This window comes from Brienomyrus brachyistius, chromosome 13, assembly GCF_023856365.1.
Source record: "Brienomyrus brachyistius isolate T26 chromosome 13, BBRACH_0.4, whole genome shotgun sequence".
In the NCBI taxonomy this organism is placed as follows: Eukaryota; Metazoa; Chordata; class Actinopteri; order Osteoglossiformes; family Mormyridae; genus Brienomyrus; species Brienomyrus brachyistius.
This window is the reverse complement of record NC_064545.1, coordinates 7,288,415-7,306,284: the sequence shown is the minus strand read 5'-3', so window position 1 is coordinate 7,306,284 and position 17,870 is coordinate 7,288,415. Positions and strand designations below refer to the sequence as shown.

Genomic DNA, 17,870 nt, shown 5'->3' with positions numbered 1-17,870 from the left:
ATCAACAACGTCAACTCTGCCGAGTCAAAACCAAACATAAAGTTAACATGCGGCCTGAAATAAAAACAATTACGCAAGCGAGCTCATGCAGCACAAATGTTACATAAGCCTCGCAACGTGGCTCCAATTATGATCTCTTTGTTCGGCACTGCAGTCATCTGGATGCGGCTTCTTCAGCACAGAAGCAGCGGCAGGAAAGTAGGTCAGGACAACTTTCCATGCAGGGAGTCTGGGGGGGGGTCGCTGCTTTAACATGTGTCCTCGCAATCTACACCAAGGAAAACTTGGCTCAGAAATGGTTGGGTGGTCTTGAAAAAAAAAGAGAGAAAGGAGCCAGAGGTATACAAATAAATGAACACTGTCATAATTATCCAGGCGACCGCCCAGTCATTACTGTATGTGCAAAGAAATGACGCTCTGGGACCATGTGAAAATCACAGTATATTTGAAAAGGAATACAGCTCTCAAAATAAATCCATCCATTTTCCAAACCGCTTATCCTACTGGGTTGCTGGGGGTCCGGCGCCTATCCCGGAAGCAATGGGCACGAGGCAGGGAACAACCCAGGATGGGGGGCCAGCCCATCACAGGGCACACTCACACACCATTCACTCACACATGCACACCTACGGGCAATTTAGCAACTCCAATTAGCCTCAGCACGTTTTTGGACTGGGGGGGAAACCGAAGTACCATGAGGAAACCCCACGACAACATGAGGGGAACATGCAAACTCCACACACATGTCGGAGACTCGAACCCGGGTCCCAGAGGTGTGAGGCAACAGTGCTAACCATCGCACCACCACGCCGCTTCTTCAAAATGAATCACTTGAAATATTCCACCTTCATTATAATCACTGATCTAGCTAGATGCTTGATCCATTTGCTTATTGATTTCACTAAATGGTGAGGGTCCGTCCGTCAGTGTCAAAGGTATAGGCACGTAAAATGTTCTGTCCCTACTCCCCCATATGGAATCATTTTTTTTAAAAAACATATGACTCATATGTTTTACTCAAAACAATACATATTAACTTCATTAGATATATATGCCCTTTATTCATGTAAAATACATATGAAATTAATGTACTGTCAAACATATAATTTCTGCATTTGTGTTAAATGCATATTAAATTAACATGCTGTCACATAAACTGAATGTGTAGAGATCATACATGTTGTTACAATAGAATAATATAAAAGAGACATAAAAATTTTATCGAAAAACAATAAGCAATAATAAAACAATAAAAACAACAAGCAATAAACATATTTCCTACTATAGGTATATGTCACGACATATAGTAAAATATAAAGTGCATACTAAACTTTTTTACTTTTCCAATATGCTTCTCCCTTGTGTGCCGTACATGTCAAGTGTGTGTTTGTGCATGAATGTGGCCATAATCATTGAAGATCAAACACTGACTTTTAGTGAAGATATGAAAAACAACATGCACTTTCATACATAACTGTAATAAGAAAGAAATGTCTTCTATGAAGAATGCTGTTTTTTCATATGGGCCTTGCTGGAGACATGGCCTCCCTCATGTCCTGTGGGAGAGCTGAAATTGGTTGTTTTCTTTGGGTGTGGCGTCTCTGTGCTCTGGGACATGGGAGTGGTGTCCCTCTTAGCTAGCACCTCCTGTTATACTGTCTCCCCCCCCCCCCCCCCCCTTCCCCGAGCCTGGCCCGTTCTACAGGTGCCAACACGTCCAAATGGAACCGAAGTAGCTAATGCTGGGAGGAGTGTCACACTTTGGCTGACATTTATGACACCACAGTACCTGTAACACCACTGACATACCCAACCCAACTGCTGAAATCATAACCACAGCGTGAAAAACCGAGAACTCCATCTTCAGAGGAGTTTAACACAAAGTGGGATTTTTTTCAGGATTTGTGTCATAACATTTTGCTCATTTAACATACCTGTATGATTTTTATGATGCATATTTAAAAACAATATTGCACCCTAGTGACCTCCATTCCTCAGTACAGAACTCACAAAAAAGGTTACATATTAAACTCTTAAAAACTGAAGATTAGTAGCTGCTTCCATACTTTGAAATGTGTCGGGAAAATTAGTAACCCAGGCACCAGGGCAGTATGGGTATTCCAGAGTTCATGGTTATCTGGAACTTGAATCATCTCGTTTTCAAGTGACAGGGAGTGAGTCCCGTCCTACCTGATACAGCTATTACCAAACGGTCCAAAACTATTGAGCGATCCTCTAACAAAAAGAGGAACAGATTCTCCATGCAGGAACAGATTCTCTGTGCAGGAGGTGTGGCCAGTTATTAAGGAACAGCTACAAAGCAGAGGAAGTGGAAGTGGTGATTATAGATATAGCACTGGGTACCTGATCACAATGTATTGGAAACAGCTCTGTTGGGTTGGGCAGTACCTTTTGCCATGCAATATTTGTGCCACTGAATGATTTGACTTGTCACCAAATTACCACCCTCTCCTACCTACACGCCCCCGCTTGTGGAGAAACAAAATCCTGAAAGCCAAGTTAAACCTTCCTATTGACTAGTCACATTGAAAACAAGGGCTGAGGTATTATTGCTGTAACATGGCCTCCTCCTTCGGGTCACGGCCTCCGTAAGAACCAGAGCCTGGCACTACTGCTCCTCCACCTCCACAGAAAACTTAAAACTAAACACCCAAACTAATCTTTAGTAACAAACTCAGCCAACGTTCCTAGCTCAGTCCCCTGCAGAGCTGACAAAAACCATTAAAAGGTTATAGAGATTGGATGCCATGGATTATCTCACATAAACTTTTCTGAGGCAGGAAGGTAGAATGAAAGCTATTGATTGAATGCTGTACTCGCAGTTACTCCCCCCTTAAGGACATTTATAGCACTCTCTCTCCATTGCCTCCTTCAGTTCCCCAGGAACATTCAGGCTCACCTATTAATACAAAGTGAAGAGTCCTATCATCATTGTCTCACTTCACACGAGACTGGCAAAGAACAGACTGCACTCATGGCAGTGTGAGAGTCCCAGAACCTCTATTAGCCCTGTTGGGGGGGGGGCATTTTTACCAACCTTATTAAGAGGAACCATAATATGGGACACTGGCCAGAAGGACTTACCACTGCACTTCCTGTGTTTGTTTTCTGCTCTGGCTTAGTGTTGGCAGGAAACAATAGGCTTCTTAGACAGGGATTGGGCTGTCGGCAGAGCACCATGGGGCGGAGGGGGTATCCTGTCTCTGTGAGGCCCAGTATCCGCCAGGCCATCATCAAGCGGCAAAAGACAGGACAATGCCAAAGATCTAGACAGCTGCTGCACTGCACTGGCTGCAAAGTGTGTACGTGGGGGTGTGTCCCACTTACACGCAGGAATAAAAACTGCCAGTGTTTCACCAACAAAACGGCCCTTTGACCGTCTACAAAACTGGAATTTTTCTCTGAACAAGGCTCATGGTTGGCGCATTTTTTGACCAGAGAAATACAAAGCTCATTTTTTTTGCTTGTATATAATCATAGGCAACTATTAAGATATACACCAGCAAGTGAAACAGTGAAGCACATACTCTTTGCCAGTCCTTTTATATTACTCGCATGTGTGTTTGACTTTAATAGAAATTGGTTTTGTTACCATGGGAACATACACATTTGTAAATACAGACTATTGCCATTGTGTGGTAAATTGACACTGAAGTGTGCAACTACACTAGAAACTCCTACATTAAATAAGACTAACTTTCTCCAGCAGGCAGGAAAATAATCTTCCCAAGGGGGACCATACAGAAGTACTGAATTAAATATCACAAAAAAAACCATATTCTTTGTCTAAGGGAAGGGCTGCTTGGACTCATCATATTTAATAACAACACAGACTAAAATCATGCATGAGTGAGTGACAAGTGAAGTCATAGAGATGGACACTCCCTGAGTAAGCTCCTTACACTCGTTTTACATCCACATGATTTTATACCAATGTTGTATGAATTATAGAACCACCAGATAGCCTCTGCTGAAGACCAGATCATGGTCTACATGTCAAAACTAGACTTCCTGGAGTTATCCAAGGCCAGTTCTTGATGCTCTTACACAAAGACGATCTAACTGTGTTGTCTGAACTTTGAGGTAGGGACCTCACTGTATAGTCAAAGGTTCTGGAGGTGCACAATATAGTCTAGGCATGCTGGGGCCGCGAGGTGGAAAGGTGTGTTTTCAGTGTACGTGGACGTCTGAAAGTCCTTGTAGGGTTCCTGTAGTAACTGGTACATCGACTTGCTGGTCTGTGCCCATCCTCACTCCAGTGACAGAGCAGATCCACCAAGGCTTCTAGCAGAGCAGCCGGGGACCTCCATGTGCTTTAGGAACACACCCAGCGTTTCTTCTGGCAGCACGTTTTTCCATCCAAAACTGCAAAAGCTATGAGCAAGCCAGGCCTTAATTGAGGCTTAACAGCTCACAAATTGAAGCGGAGGCACCAAAAACAGAATAAATAAATAATTCGGTATTTCATCCCAGTCACTCTGCAATTTGCCTGAGAAATGTAGCCTGCGACTCTAACAGATGCAGCCTAAGAAAGAAAAGACAGCCTCCATTCACCCGAAGAGCAAGCAAATTTAAGAGGGTGACGTGGAGCAAAGTGTGTGGGAGGTTGGGCTGGGGGGTTCTGAGCCTTAGTCATGGGCACCAGGATGAGCATGAGCCATTCTGTTTTACTTTTGCCAATTTTTGTTTACTGAAGCCTAAAACTAATTTGGCCTTGGCACTAGGTATACAAATAAAGCACACTTCAGCCAATCCTTCAGACGGGACTGGTGCTGTATATGGTAACATCCTGCTGAGACAATCACTCACTTACTCATTAGTAAGAAAATGGGCATGTCTCTCTCCAATATGGAGGAAAGCTCTGAGAACTCTCTAGAAGCCCTATGACTGTGGCTCTTTGCAGCCTCATACAACCCACATAGATCACATCCCAATGCAAATCTTTGGACTTTCCACTCCTAGCTCAGAATCACTCCCACATCCTAACCACTTACCAATATGCTTCATACACAATGCCAAATATTACAGTTTTTTTGCTTTTATTGGCAGCTATAAAGCTGTAAAATGCTGTAGACAAAAACTGCAGGGTGTAAACACATTTGCCATGAGTGATGAGACTGCTCCTCTTCAGGAATTCATGTCTGCATATGAAAAGAGCGATGGTTGGGGCTCTTTGTAATATTTCCAGTGGAAAAATGACTTAAACATTGACTCTATGGTTTTACTCACATTTTATAATTCTTGAGGCATAAGTCTTTCTGTTTATGTTGGTTGGTTGGTTGGTTGGAATAACACTGTCTCTCTTCTAGCACAATTTTCAGCCATAACAAATGTCACAGACTCCCCCCCCCCCCCCCCCCCCCCCCGACACACACACACCAAAGGAGATGTCACCTTGACAATCAACATACCTATATAATTAAAATGACTATTTCTAACTTTAATTCGCAACAGCTAAAACTGATTTTGTGTCAAAAACAAGAACTGCACATGCTATGTGATGTGCCATCATTCCATGAAAGATTCATAGGTGACTTTAAAAATGCTTTCCTGAGAAAATCCACATCTGTGTGACAGGCAGCCAGCCAGCCCACTGTGGAGCTAAAACTGTGACAGAAGATTATTTGCTTGCATAAACTCAAATACTTCTAAAATTCAGTCAGTTCCATCTATGCAGTATGAAATGACATTCTGGTATAAAATTAAACTCCCTAGTTAGATCACTTCTGTTTGCTCTCACATTGTCCTGACACGGTTACCTAATTGTCACTACAAAATCTGTTTTTAGAAAGCGGGGTTTTACACTGTTAATCTTCACAAACCTTTTTGGTACAGCTGACAGTGAGCAGAGTGAATTGAGTTCCTCAATTGAATTGAGTTCCTGCCCCAGATAAATGTATTCTAGTGTTTAAATGTGCATTAAGTTTGGGCTCCTTTACTCAAAGGAACTGTTTAAAATTACCAGAGCTGATGAGGAGAGGAAGGAGAAGCCAACCGCTTGCTGAAGAATGGCTTCATTTCCTTGAACCCATAAAATCTGAAAATTGGCTTCGTAACAGTCTTTAGGAAGACCCCAAGAAACAAAAATTATTTATTGTAGAGATCTGAAAGCAGAGCTCTGGTTGTTCACTTTCACTCTTTTTACTCGTTTTTGGGAACTGAGACACTGGCCCTTATCAAATTTTCACAAACTTATGTTACACTTAAGGTTTTAAGTTAGATATTTCAGCTTAAGCTACTGGGCACAAAACGCTATTGTGTCAAGAAAAATAATATGAGGTGATTTGGTTTCACTGTGTTCTTGTAAAACTTGGCTTTCATCTAAATTCTTATTCAAGTAGGTTATATTAGAAGAGAAAACAATATTTACAAACAATTTCAGCTCCTTTCAAATCTTAAATGAAGATAAGCAGTTAGAACCTCAACCTACTCCAAACGATCTATCCATCTTCTAAGCGAATATCCGGGTCAGAAGTAGGCTGAAGCATATCCTGGCAACATCTGGGGTAAAACTGGGATACATCATGGGTGGGATGCCAGTTACTCCAAACTAGTTTTGGGCAAAAGATATGAACTGGTAGTTACAGTGTGACCATCGAAGAAACAAGTCACTGACTTCATAGACCACCAGTCTGAATTCTGCACATGCAATCATTTTGCATGCTGAACACTGAGAGTATTGTCTGAGTCAAACCATCGCTTCTGACCATGGTTGCAAATGGTCTCACTAACTTCACGACAGCAAAACTGACAAATGTGAGGACATGTCAGGAGATATGAGGTGCCATTCAGGTAGCCACGTAACTGAATTCTTAATCTCCCTAGATGGCTGCTCCTTATACTCAGGTGAAGAGACGTCCACACCGACTGCAGACTAACATCCCAAAAATTAAATGTGAGGCAGTGGATGAATGCTATAGCTTTTACACTGGCTGCATACCAGCGTAAGACAAGGCACAAGATAATACCACAGTTTACTGGGAAAATTGCAGAATCCAGTATAGTAGGCTTGGGATATTAATCTGCCAGCAACAATGAGGGTGTGGGGTGACTAGGGCAGCTTGAAAAATGATGCGTTAGGGAGGGAGAAAGAAGACGATCTTATTATGTAGAAGAACAAAAGACAATTTGTTCAGCGTTCTGGTGGCTCTTGCAGTGCAATATCCTAAATGCCACCAGAAAACTTTTCCTTCTTGATTAGGTTATACTTTAGAGTTCCTATTTTTCAGGGTGGATGATTCAGAATAAAATGTGTGCCACTGGGTGTTTTAATCCTTGGCTTTGCTTTAATTGCAAGTGATTCAAGTCAGCAGAACATATAGTTCTTGTTTTAACTTGCCATTATTTTTTAAAAAGAAGCCAGGGAGCTCACTATGGTTCTGTGACAGTCACTTATCAGACTATCATTGCGTCACTGTCCTTAACCCAATCAGAAGCTGTCAAAACCTCAAGTTTAACCATTCAAGAAGAAGACTCAAGTTAATGATTCACCTCAAGTCTGAATGGCTATATCACTTCTAATGGAATACAATATAGGCTGTCCCCAGGTTTGGAACAAGATACATTTCCTAAGCCTGTCTTTAAGTTGAATGTGTAGGTAAGTTGTAAAAATGATAATACAGTTGATAATAATAATAGTTATTATTATGCAGTAATAATAAACGTAACTACATACAGTACTGCAAGGCACTTCAAGGCGACGAACCGCTGAAGCCACACAATATTTTCACAAATGTCAAAAAGTAGTGCATGCAGTAGTTCATTATTACTAACCATTGTATTTAACCCTAATTTTTAATATAACAGTCCCTCATACTCGTACATACGTACGAGTTGTCGATAAGTTGGATGTTCATAACCTGGGAGCTGCCTGTGTATACACGGTTACTTTCACTACAGATTTCCTTATGACACATCTCAATGTTGCAGAGACTCGGACATAGATATGGTTGTGTATGCTCTGCTAAATTAATCTCAAATAAATTACACTTCAGCAGTTTACTATAGACACTGGAAGGTCTCATTGTGAACAAGCTCACCTAAGTACAACCTACAATCTGGGTTGCTTGCTAGCTGGGCAAATTATAGAAAACTGAGGGATTGATTGATGGATGGATGGATGGATGGATGGATGGATGGATGGATGGATGGATGGATGGAACAGGAAATTATTTTGCAACCTCAGGTTTTTCATTTGGATAGTACAGTGTTATTTTCCATTTACCTGTACAGACCCATAACACAACTTACAACCCAATGTGATAAACCAACAGGAAAAATTACTGGTTAAGTATCTTCATACCAAATCATGTACCAAATCATGTCCTATTTTAGAGACAGACTGGTTATCAACTGGTTAAGCCAAATAGCAATTTTTCTAGGAGTAAAGAAGTGTCTTAGAAGTTTCAGATTAAAAATCAATCACTAGACACAAACACACCCCTCTGCTGTGATTCAGGTTGCTGTGTAGGTGAATCTGGATTTGTTCAGAAAATAAAAATAAAGCTAGCATCCCAACCTTTTGTTTTTTACCAATTGGTAATTTCTGAAAGTATTTGTCTGACCCTTTGAAGGTTTTAGCTATGTAATTGCCAGTAAAAAATGACAAACACAGAAAATCTTAAAAAAAAAGCACCAGAGGATGGTGCAGTAGAATGTTAGACACTGGAATAACTTAAAACCAAGGATGTGGAGTGACTAATACCAACTATATAAGGTGTGGAAATGCTAAATCTCATTTCAAGCCAGCATATAGCCAAAAAACAAAACTACTAAAACAGCATCAATGAGATGTGCTACAAATAATCAACACTGACATTCTGAGAAATGCCTCCTAATAATAACAACCTTTTTGGTGACCTAACTGTACATGGAGTACATTGAGTCTCTGCTCACATCACTATCTCACACCTCTTTTTTTAACACACGACTTCTGCTGACACTGAATGATGAATTAGTAGTTATTGCTCTCGGCAGCTGAAGGTCACCTGTAACTCCTGTCAGCCGTATAGCCAGGAGTCACTACTTCCGTTAGCAATGTCAGAAATTCATGTCATTGTCACTTTTAGAATGATGCACTGAAATCACAAGACTATTTTAAAATTGACCAAGAGAACTTCACAGTGGGACACTATGCCCTTGTTGAGACTAAAGTACGTGTTTATAATAAAAATATTATTAACCTAGGATGCAAATGAACTATTCACTATATCCACTGGTAGAAAGACAACATGGAGGTCAACTGAATGGCTTAGTGAAGGTTTCTTTTGTATAACTGACAGGCCAGACACTGTCAACCTACAGACAGATTTTAAATGTCATCCGGCCTTCAGATGTCCTCTATGACAAAGATCCGATGACCATCCCATGTATACTCTGTCCCTAAATAAATCCCATAATATGTCAGAAAAGGTGATGGAACACAAATTCCACCTTGCAATTACAAAGAAAATCAGTCAACAGACAATTAGAAATATGTTTTCCCAAATAAGAGGAGAGGCTACCTGGCTGTCAATCGAAGCTTCCAGCACCTTGGACTTCAGACATAAAGACAGGTGATGGGGTCACCATGGAAGTATTTCTGTCACAAAGCACCACTAGAAGAAGCCCAGGACTTAACTATCAACATTCTGGTTAAGAGATTTCTACCCGGAAAGACATGTGGAAAAGCATGTTGTCGAGGAAGGCTATTGCTCATGCAGTGCCAGCGGCACCTGAAGGCGTGCCCGTCAGAGGATGACCAGTGTCCTGTGTCCTGACTATACAGCTTCACATTCCAGAAATTTCTCAAGTTTCTCAAATGTTTCACAAATTCAGCGAACGAACGCGACACTCCCCTTCACACCAAAGGCAGAGATTTTAAGTTCAGAGCGATGGAGCGCAGTTAGGGCTGCTGGCTACGCTGTTCAGCGATAATGCATTTTTGAAAGCTCTAGATGATATTCCAGCGTGATGTTCAATGTCAGCGGTGATATACTGAACTATATTATATATACAGCTATCTGAAAGGCATGGGACAATTTTACAGACAGACCGTAGGCAAGAAAATAGCGACACAAATCGGCACATTAAAATTATAATAAAGTGTCTCTTTGCCATTGATGTACATATTACTCAATGACTACTGATTTCAGAAGAATAAAGGGCAACAAGCGTAACTTACCTGTAGTGTCACTGTTCAAGGCAACCCGATTTATTTTATTTTATTTTTTACTTCCCCGTCCTTTGCGGTAAGCTCGCAGCATCCGAAGGCATTCGTCCGATTTCCTCCAGTTGCCATGAAATCCCCTGTACCTCGCTCGCTTTCAGCCGTTAATATGGTTATGAAATGACATGGTTATTATTTTTCTGATAAAGGATGGTAAAGCACCGGCCGTCCGCTTGTTTTTGGAGCACAGCGCCTGGAGGGGACCGTCTCCCCGTCCCCCGAGCGACCTCCGCCTAACCGTAACTTGTGTCGTGTATCTGCCTTTCCGATAAATGGTGGATGTATGTGATAGGGGGATGCTGAGGGAAGTGGGGGGGGGTGGGCAACAAACCACAGAAAATGGAAAAAAAACACGATAAGTGGCAAGAGACCAGGTCGTACTCTGCTAGAAGGCGGCGATGGTGTGAATCGAATAGCGGACCAGCGGCAGCGATCTGACTGGCGAATAACAGCTGGTCAACTCGGCGAGGCAGGAAATACCGGAGAGCGTGCGAGCGCGAGGCGGGGAAGGGCGCGCGGGAGCGACGGCAAACGTGGAGCGGAGCGCGGAGCGGATCCGGGGAAATTCACCGGAGAGGCGATTTGTTCTTCACTGGCCGACATTTGCCGCTTGTGAGTGAAAGAGTCCAAGATACGTCTGCACGTAACATGTTTCTGGTATGTCCAGCACTATTATAGGCCTTTTATCAGTGTCGTTTGTTTTTGTTCCTATTTATATGCATGGTTTGCGCACCGAAATGAACACACATAATTATAAATCAGATCAACTTAGTTTATAGCAAATCCAATTTTATAAAATACATAATGTAGGTCTGAAAGTTGACCGTTCATGAACAATTTTCCTATTTAGAAATGTATTCTTTTGTATTCTTATATGCTTAAATGTCAAATAAGTAAAATTATAAATAAATGTAAATTGCCCGTAGTAATCTAAACCGTCCAGAATGTAAACTTTTTTGTTTGTTTTGTTTGATAGCGAGAATAGAGTAATAGTCTTGTTCTTTAACCCACCTGCGACTCGGACGACACCTGCTGGCAGATTATAGTCGGACACTAAGGTAAATAGTCCTATGCTTGTCTTGTGAATTAAAGTAATGATTGCGGTTCATCTCCAATTTGTCACGCATATTTTCAATAAATATTTGTTAAAATGCGAATATGAGAATAATACAGGAAGTAAACCTCTAACTTTGGTTCTGTTTGAGTATAGCCTATTCTGGCATGACAAACTTGAGTAATTAACGGCATGGTATTTACACACTTTAAGTATAAATTTGTGCCCATGATTGGAAGGTCACCGGTTTATATCCTGTGGTTGAATGATGTCACCGTGGGCCCTTCAGCAGGGCCCTTAACCCCACATGCTCTAAGGCAGTGTTTTCCAATCTGGCTCTCTGGGCCCTCAGACTAACCCTGCTTTCACAATTGTACGTTGGTTTGAATAATAGTATCTGCTGAATAAAGAAATTCAAAATCACATAATCTGCATGAAATGACACAGACAGCTTTGAGTTTCACGCCAATCTACCAAAATCTTCAGCTAGGATACTCATTCATCTATCTTCTGAAACCGCTTGTCTTTTCATGGTTACGTTGGGTCTGGAGCCTATGAGCACGAGGCAGGGAACCACCCAGGATGGGGCACCAACCCATCACAGGGTACATTCACACACCATTCGCTCACACAGGCACACTTATGGGCAGTTTGGCAACTCCAATTAGCCTCAGCGTGTTTTTGAACTGTGGGGGGAAACCGGAGTACCCGGAGGAAACCCCACGACAACATGGGGAAAACATGCAAACTCAACAAAGATAAAGCCATGGTGGGGACTCAAACGTAGGCAACAGTTCTTGCCACTGTGCTACCATGTCACCCCACTATAGTACACATTCTTAAAATCCATTGCCACACGACCTTTAGCAAGTGTCATCTAATCAAGTAAGGTGAACATCTATCTTCAAGATATGGAATGTATTCTGATTTGGAAACATTCAACACTACTCATGGAGGCCAGGTTATCCCACCTTAACAGCTCAAAAGAACTCTCAACTGAGTTTATGTATCTTGGCTGAGTTCATATTTTAAAGGCTTTCGGATTTTTCTTTGACTAACATTTGAATTAACTGCACTTGAGATGCAAATTTCGGCAACGAACTGGAAAGCATGACCATGAAACCCGATTGTCACATGCACACTGAATGTGCAGGAAAATGCCGGTAGTTAATTCCGCTTGTAATTTTTAAATTCAGGTGTGGACAGGCAGCTTTTCAGAAATCTCATTCGCATTTCCTCCCACTGTTTTCCCGTCAGATAACACAGAATAATAAACAGGGTGGTTCAGTGCTTCTTTGCGTTTTCTGTTGTGCGTTGATCTGTGCGCATTTCGGTTTGACGTCAACTTGAGCAATGTTATGGTGATACGGCATTTTGGTTATGCTGCCGCAAAATTACCATAGATACCGCCCTAGCCTACTTTGACGGCTCGTTTGCTTTGCGTAGTACGCATTTTACTTACTCATTCTCCCTTGTGAATATTTAAAAAGTTTACTTAGTTTTTTTAAAGATGTTCTGCAGCCTACATGTAGACAGCCGTGGGGTTCTGTTCTAAAGATGTTACGTTACAAAATAAATAAAATTTAAAATTGTTTTAATATTGTGTGCACGCGCTAATTAGGATATACATAAGCCCTGCAGGCAACGTACAGAAGGGTTAAAATTTATGAGCACACTCATATATTGGAATACACAACCACTGCATTGGCAGCACAACACTGTAATTGTTGAGCGACAGGAGCACTGCATAGCTGTCAAACTTTATATTTATGGCTCATCCTTATTTTACGTAGTACAAGTTTATTGAGGCGCTCAAAAACCCTCCCAGCGAATTGTTCATCATTACATTGGTACATTATTGAAATTTAAAATCATACTTTAAATGGAGCGGAATAGACATCCACTTGCAAAAAACAATCGGGCGTGGAAACAATTTTTAATAAAATCTTTAGCAAATCGTAAAGGTTTCACTGAGAGCTGCAAGCACTCTGGAATCACTCCTATAAAAGGTTTTTTGTACTATTCTCAGAATAGAACCTTAAGACTTTGCAGAAGTGCCATCTACAGTATCTGTACAATAAATATTTACAGTTAGAAATCACATAAAGATATTGCACTTATTGTTAAAAAAATACATTTAGCATTTACAGTAACAATCTGAAAAGATTCATTTTTATTCTAAAGGCATAATTTTATAATAAATGTCCCCATTTTTAAATTATTGCAAACATCCTGTATACGGATTTTCCTACGACTTAAATGATCATATTTTGATTAACAACTAAATAAAATAAATAATAAAAGATTTCCTGTGATGTCTGCTTCTAGGAATAAATTAAAATCAGCATCTCTGCTTTACAAAAAGGTGCAATGAAAACTCAGTCGGCACTTGTACATCACTAGTTTTTGGGGGCATTTTTCTTGCCCACGTTCATGGAATTGACGTTCTCGTAAATAGCAAGTGCTGCTGTATTCTGGTAGATTAAGTCCACGTTGGTACCAGTCCTGGATTTGATAATGTCCATGGCGCATTGGTTTAGGAAAACATACTGTTCCTGGAAAGAGTTAAAAAAACAGGTTACTTTGAGCTCAGGATTCCTGTTTACATGTGTACTGCTGAAGGCAGTGGAGACAGCCCATCCTCACCTCAGTCTGTACCATGAGCGGTCGGTGCATTCGCATGTCGTGGATGGTGCCATACACATCCACTATACTCTCTCGCTCTATCTGGTAGATGAGACGATCGATGGCAATGAAGGTCCCCGTTCGCCCTACCCCCGCACTGCAACAACACCCACAGCAAGGGCACTCATACACACATAGACAATGCAGTACATGTTAATGGCCACACTGTACTACACTTAATGTTATGTTATGCAAGGATTAGTGGTTGGGATGCAATACCTCTTCTGACTGAAAACATTTATGTAGTTAGTTTAATAAAAAATATTTTAATATATGCAGGTGCTATTTGCGCCCAGTTGTCAGTAGTCAATGATGCTATTTGCATGTGGGAGAGATAAATTTCTAATTAGCAAGATTTCTGTGTGCTAGCTAACTATAGCGAGAACAAGGGTGCATTTTCTGTTTAATGTACCCTACCTTTTATATTTGCATCCCTCTTTGGCACCTTCAGCCACTAAAGTTAAGTGTAACCATGCAAGCACACAGTGTTTATGTTTTGTTTTGTGTGTGGCCGGGAGGCAGGGAGTGAGGAGGTCGGATGTAAATAGCCGAATAGTTGACAGCCTAGTCAACACCCCCATCTAATCTGTAATTTAGGTTCCGGAACTTCAGTGTGAAAGCACCTAAATACTTTCTGAGTTATTGTAACAAGATCAAGTGTCTTCTGCCGGTACCTTTCCCTAAGCAGCATTTCTTCAGTTTGGAATTGGAATTTCTTCAAAATAGAATCTCTGTCAGACTTTCTCCTATGACTAAGAGTCAGTTGTGATGCACTGTGGGTGAGTACCGAGACTCAGCTGTGATGCACTGTGTATGTGTACCGATACTCAGTTCTGATGCAGTATGAGTACTGAGACTCAGTTGTGATGCACTGTGGATGAGCACTGAGACTCAGCTGTGATGCAGTGTGAGTACTGAGACTTAGCTGTGATGCACTGTGGAAGAATAAGGAGCATCAGCTGTGAGGCACTGTAGGTGAGTATTGAGACTTAGCTGTGATGTACTATGAGTGAGTACTGAGACTCAGCTGCAATGCACTGTGCACTGATGCTTTCATGCACTATGGTGCAGACCCACCTGCAGTGCACCACAGTGGGGCAGTTGCGGGAGTACTGGTCCATGTGCTCCCGCACCAGATGGCGGAAGTTGATGAGAAGCTCAGTGGTCTGAGGCACGCCATGGTCTGGCCAGGCTGTGAAATGAAACTGCCGCACGGAGCGGATCTCCGCCGTCCTGACCTGAGGGAGTCAGGGAAGCGAGATTTCAGGTTGAAGCCATGGCTGGGGGGGTTAGAAGACACTCTCTTGTGGAATTTAGGGCCACCCTGTAAAATGTGTTTTGTCTAGCAAGACCGGTACTCACGTTTTTCACATCAAAGTCTCTTATGGTCCAGTCCTCCAGTACAATGCTTGAGGTGGTTGTTATGGATAAATTGTCAAAATGCTTGGACTTCTGGGGCCAGTATTCTTCACATTTAACCTGGTAAGATTGTTGGCATTTTAAATTGCTATGTTGGCATTAAAAGGAATTTGGACAGTGTTTATACTGGAAAAACTGCTCAAGTATAAAGAGTCAGAATCACACAGTACTCAACTGGTTGGTTGAAAGATCAAAATTTCCATGTATAATCCATGAACTTCACTATAAACATATGCCATCTATTGACATTGGTTGACAGTAATATGCACACCTTGCATGAGCGTATGTGTGTGGGCTTGAACACGCATACTTCGTTTAGTGCAAGGTGTTATCAACAGACCGATTGGTTCAATGCTGTTTCAACAATTGGCTTGTATGTGCAGCTGAGTGTGTTGGTCACACGAGAACATTTTCAGACTTACTTTGAACCAGGGACATTCAGACAGAAAGAAACTGATACACTGATAAAGGAAATATATCAGTTAAAAGAGAAAATAATCATGAACTTCCAGAAACTTGATTTCAGGAAAAAATGCTGCATTCATTTCAGCACTTACGCAGCACTTACGCAGCACTTACGCAGCACTTACGCAGCACTTACCTAAATAGTGCTGTGCCTGAGATTACATGACAAATGCCCATAAGTATATAAAAGTCAAAATAATGTCTTGCACTGACCCGTCCTTGTTCGTTACATCTAGTCAGCATCACCAGCGTGTGGACATTCTGCTCCCAGATCATCCTCCAGAACTCATTGACAGTGCAAGCTAATGGGCCCTGGGCTGCAACAAACTCCTTCCTGGAAAAGTAGCCCTGCACACATGGACAGGCAAAATCACTGGTCGCCAGGTGAGGACTATGACATGCTATGCACGCCTTCATAATGCATTATGAAGGTATTTGTAGTGCATTATGAATGAGAGCTTCATAGACCATTCATAGTGCATAATAAACATGGCTATAATGTATGCCTTTTTATAAATAGTTATAGCCATGTTTGTAATACTTTATAAATGCATTATAATACATTATGAAGGTATGTATAATGCATTACGATGGCTGCTTTAAGTAAAGTGTTACCTCTTATTTAAAAAAATATACACTGAACCAAACTGAATTGTTAACTCTTAAAGTCAGATGAATACAATCAGCAGCTTATTGATGGTCTGGAAATGCGTACCGGCATGTAGTTAGCATTGATGTAATCATCATGGGCACCTCTGAAGACCGAGAGTTTGACCCGTGAAAAATCATCTGTGAGGGAAAAGTAACACGAGTTGGGTCCATTCATGGGCAAAAAGCTTCTCTGCGCTGAAGAACACTGCTGCCCCCCCGTGAGACTTACACGGAAGCACGTTGTTGTAGCGGTTCTTCCCTTTGTTTTCCAATATCAAGGCACTGTTCTTAGACTGGGCCACACCCACAGATTTCAGATCCTGTTAAAAGGTATAAATGACCTAAGGCCACAGCATGAGAAACGACCCCGTTCTCTGCGACATAACACACCGACGGAAGATTAAAGACAACGATGCCAGAGAATGGATGTTTTCAGGTTCTAGCAGAGATAGTAGGAACATGTCCGTCAGGCTGAATTTCACCTCAAATTCTTCTGCGAAGCCGCAGTTGGAATTGGCACGCTGTTTTCTGTAATAGGTCTCAAAATCCTCCATCCTTATGGGCATGGAGCTGTAAAGTAAAGGGAACCATGTACACAGCACGAAGGCAAATGTTACGGCATAAGACACAAAATTAAAAATAGATTATTGCAAAAGGAGATGTTAACTTACATTTTGGCTCTGCAAAACAAAAGCATAAGAAGTTAAAAATGTGCAAATGTAACAAATATACAATTTACTATTCATGTTTTACATATAACACAATTAGGGCTGTAACGATTAATCGAGTAACTCGAATAACTCGATTACAAAAAATACTCGATGCAAATTCTTTGCTTCGACACTGTACGACCATGTACTGCTTAGTAATAACCGTGTTTCACTCGGTGGATTATTACTGTCGCACAGTGTGCTTACGCTGCATTACGTGTAGCAGGTTTGATTTGAGGGCGCGATGGAGGAAGACTGGGAAAATAGCGATCAATGATTCAACATCTCAACAGAAAGGACCCAGTCTGTGCATCCAGTCCACAGAGCGGAACCAGTACAAGGTAAGCGCGAGCGTTTCATTCACAACTGCGGCTAAAATAAACCTGCGATAGAAACGTATTTATGGGCATATGTGTGAATAAAAAACGTATAACGAGATTCAGCACAAGCAGCCCCTATTTTCCTCAATATAAACACTGATAACACAACAGCAGTGAAAATGATGCTGCCGTAGTTAATTAACATGGAGCTGAAGCCTATCTGTACACTAAAAGCAAAGACGGTTCCGTTACAGAGGTGGTGAACTCAGGTGGAGTGACGGAAAAGAACAGCATTGCTTGTAATCGCTACTAAACCTTTACTGGTAAAGAGTTGGCGA

The 17,870-nt window shown here is 41.5% G+C and overlaps 2 protein-coding genes and 1 long non-coding RNA gene across 3 annotated transcripts in view; 1 reads left to right on the top strand and 2 right to left on the bottom strand.

Moving 5' to 3' along the window:
• The window catches only part of osbpl5 (oxysterol binding protein-like 5), a 42,754-nt gene extending 32,104 nt beyond the window's left edge, over positions 1-10,650 (bottom strand). The window contains exon 1 of the mRNA XM_048973463.1: positions 10,184-10,650. The gene's annotated coding sequence lies outside the window, so the exon portion shown is untranslated. The remainder of the gene's footprint in view (positions 1-10,183) is intronic.
• A 111-nt stretch (positions 10,651-10,761) lies between these two features.
• LOC125706723 (uncharacterized) lies at positions 10,762-17,554 on the top strand. Its single transcript, XR_007382061.1, has 4 exons — positions 10,762-10,885; positions 11,205-11,286; positions 16,088-16,235; positions 17,436-17,554. It is a non-coding gene; the product is annotated as an uncharacterized LOC125706723 (long non-coding RNA).
• ptprjb.2 (protein tyrosine phosphatase receptor type Jb, tandem duplicate 2) lies at positions 13,202-17,449 on the bottom strand. Its single transcript, XM_048973521.1, has 9 exons — positions 17,174-17,449; positions 16,985-17,072; positions 16,732-16,822; positions 16,567-16,640; positions 16,065-16,199; positions 15,330-15,446; positions 15,045-15,205; positions 13,929-14,064; positions 13,202-13,837 (listed from the first exon to the last, which is right to left on the bottom strand). The coding sequence occupies exons 1-9, from the start codon at positions 17,197-17,199 to the stop codon at positions 13,682-13,684; spliced, it is 984 nt and encodes a 327-aa protein (XP_048829478.1). The 5' UTR covers positions 17,200-17,449; the 3' UTR covers positions 13,202-13,681.
• Positions 17,555-17,870: the final 316 nt, after the last annotated feature.

What these genes read in the sequence shown, in the direction of transcription:
- ptprjb.2 (XM_048973521.1), bottom strand. Translation starts at nt 17,199, where the DNA reads ATGCTTTTGTTTTGCAGAGCCAAAAT. An exon ending in CTACAACAACGTGCTTCCGT is followed by an intron (nt 16,641 to 16,731) that starts GTAAGTCTCACG and finishes TTTCCCTCACAG; the next exon opens with ATGATTTTTCACGGGTCAAA. An exon ending in GAGACTTTGATGTGAAAAAC is followed by an intron (nt 15,206 to 15,329) that starts GTGAGTACCGGT and finishes TGACTCCCTCAG; the next exon opens with GTCAGGACGGCGGAGATCCG.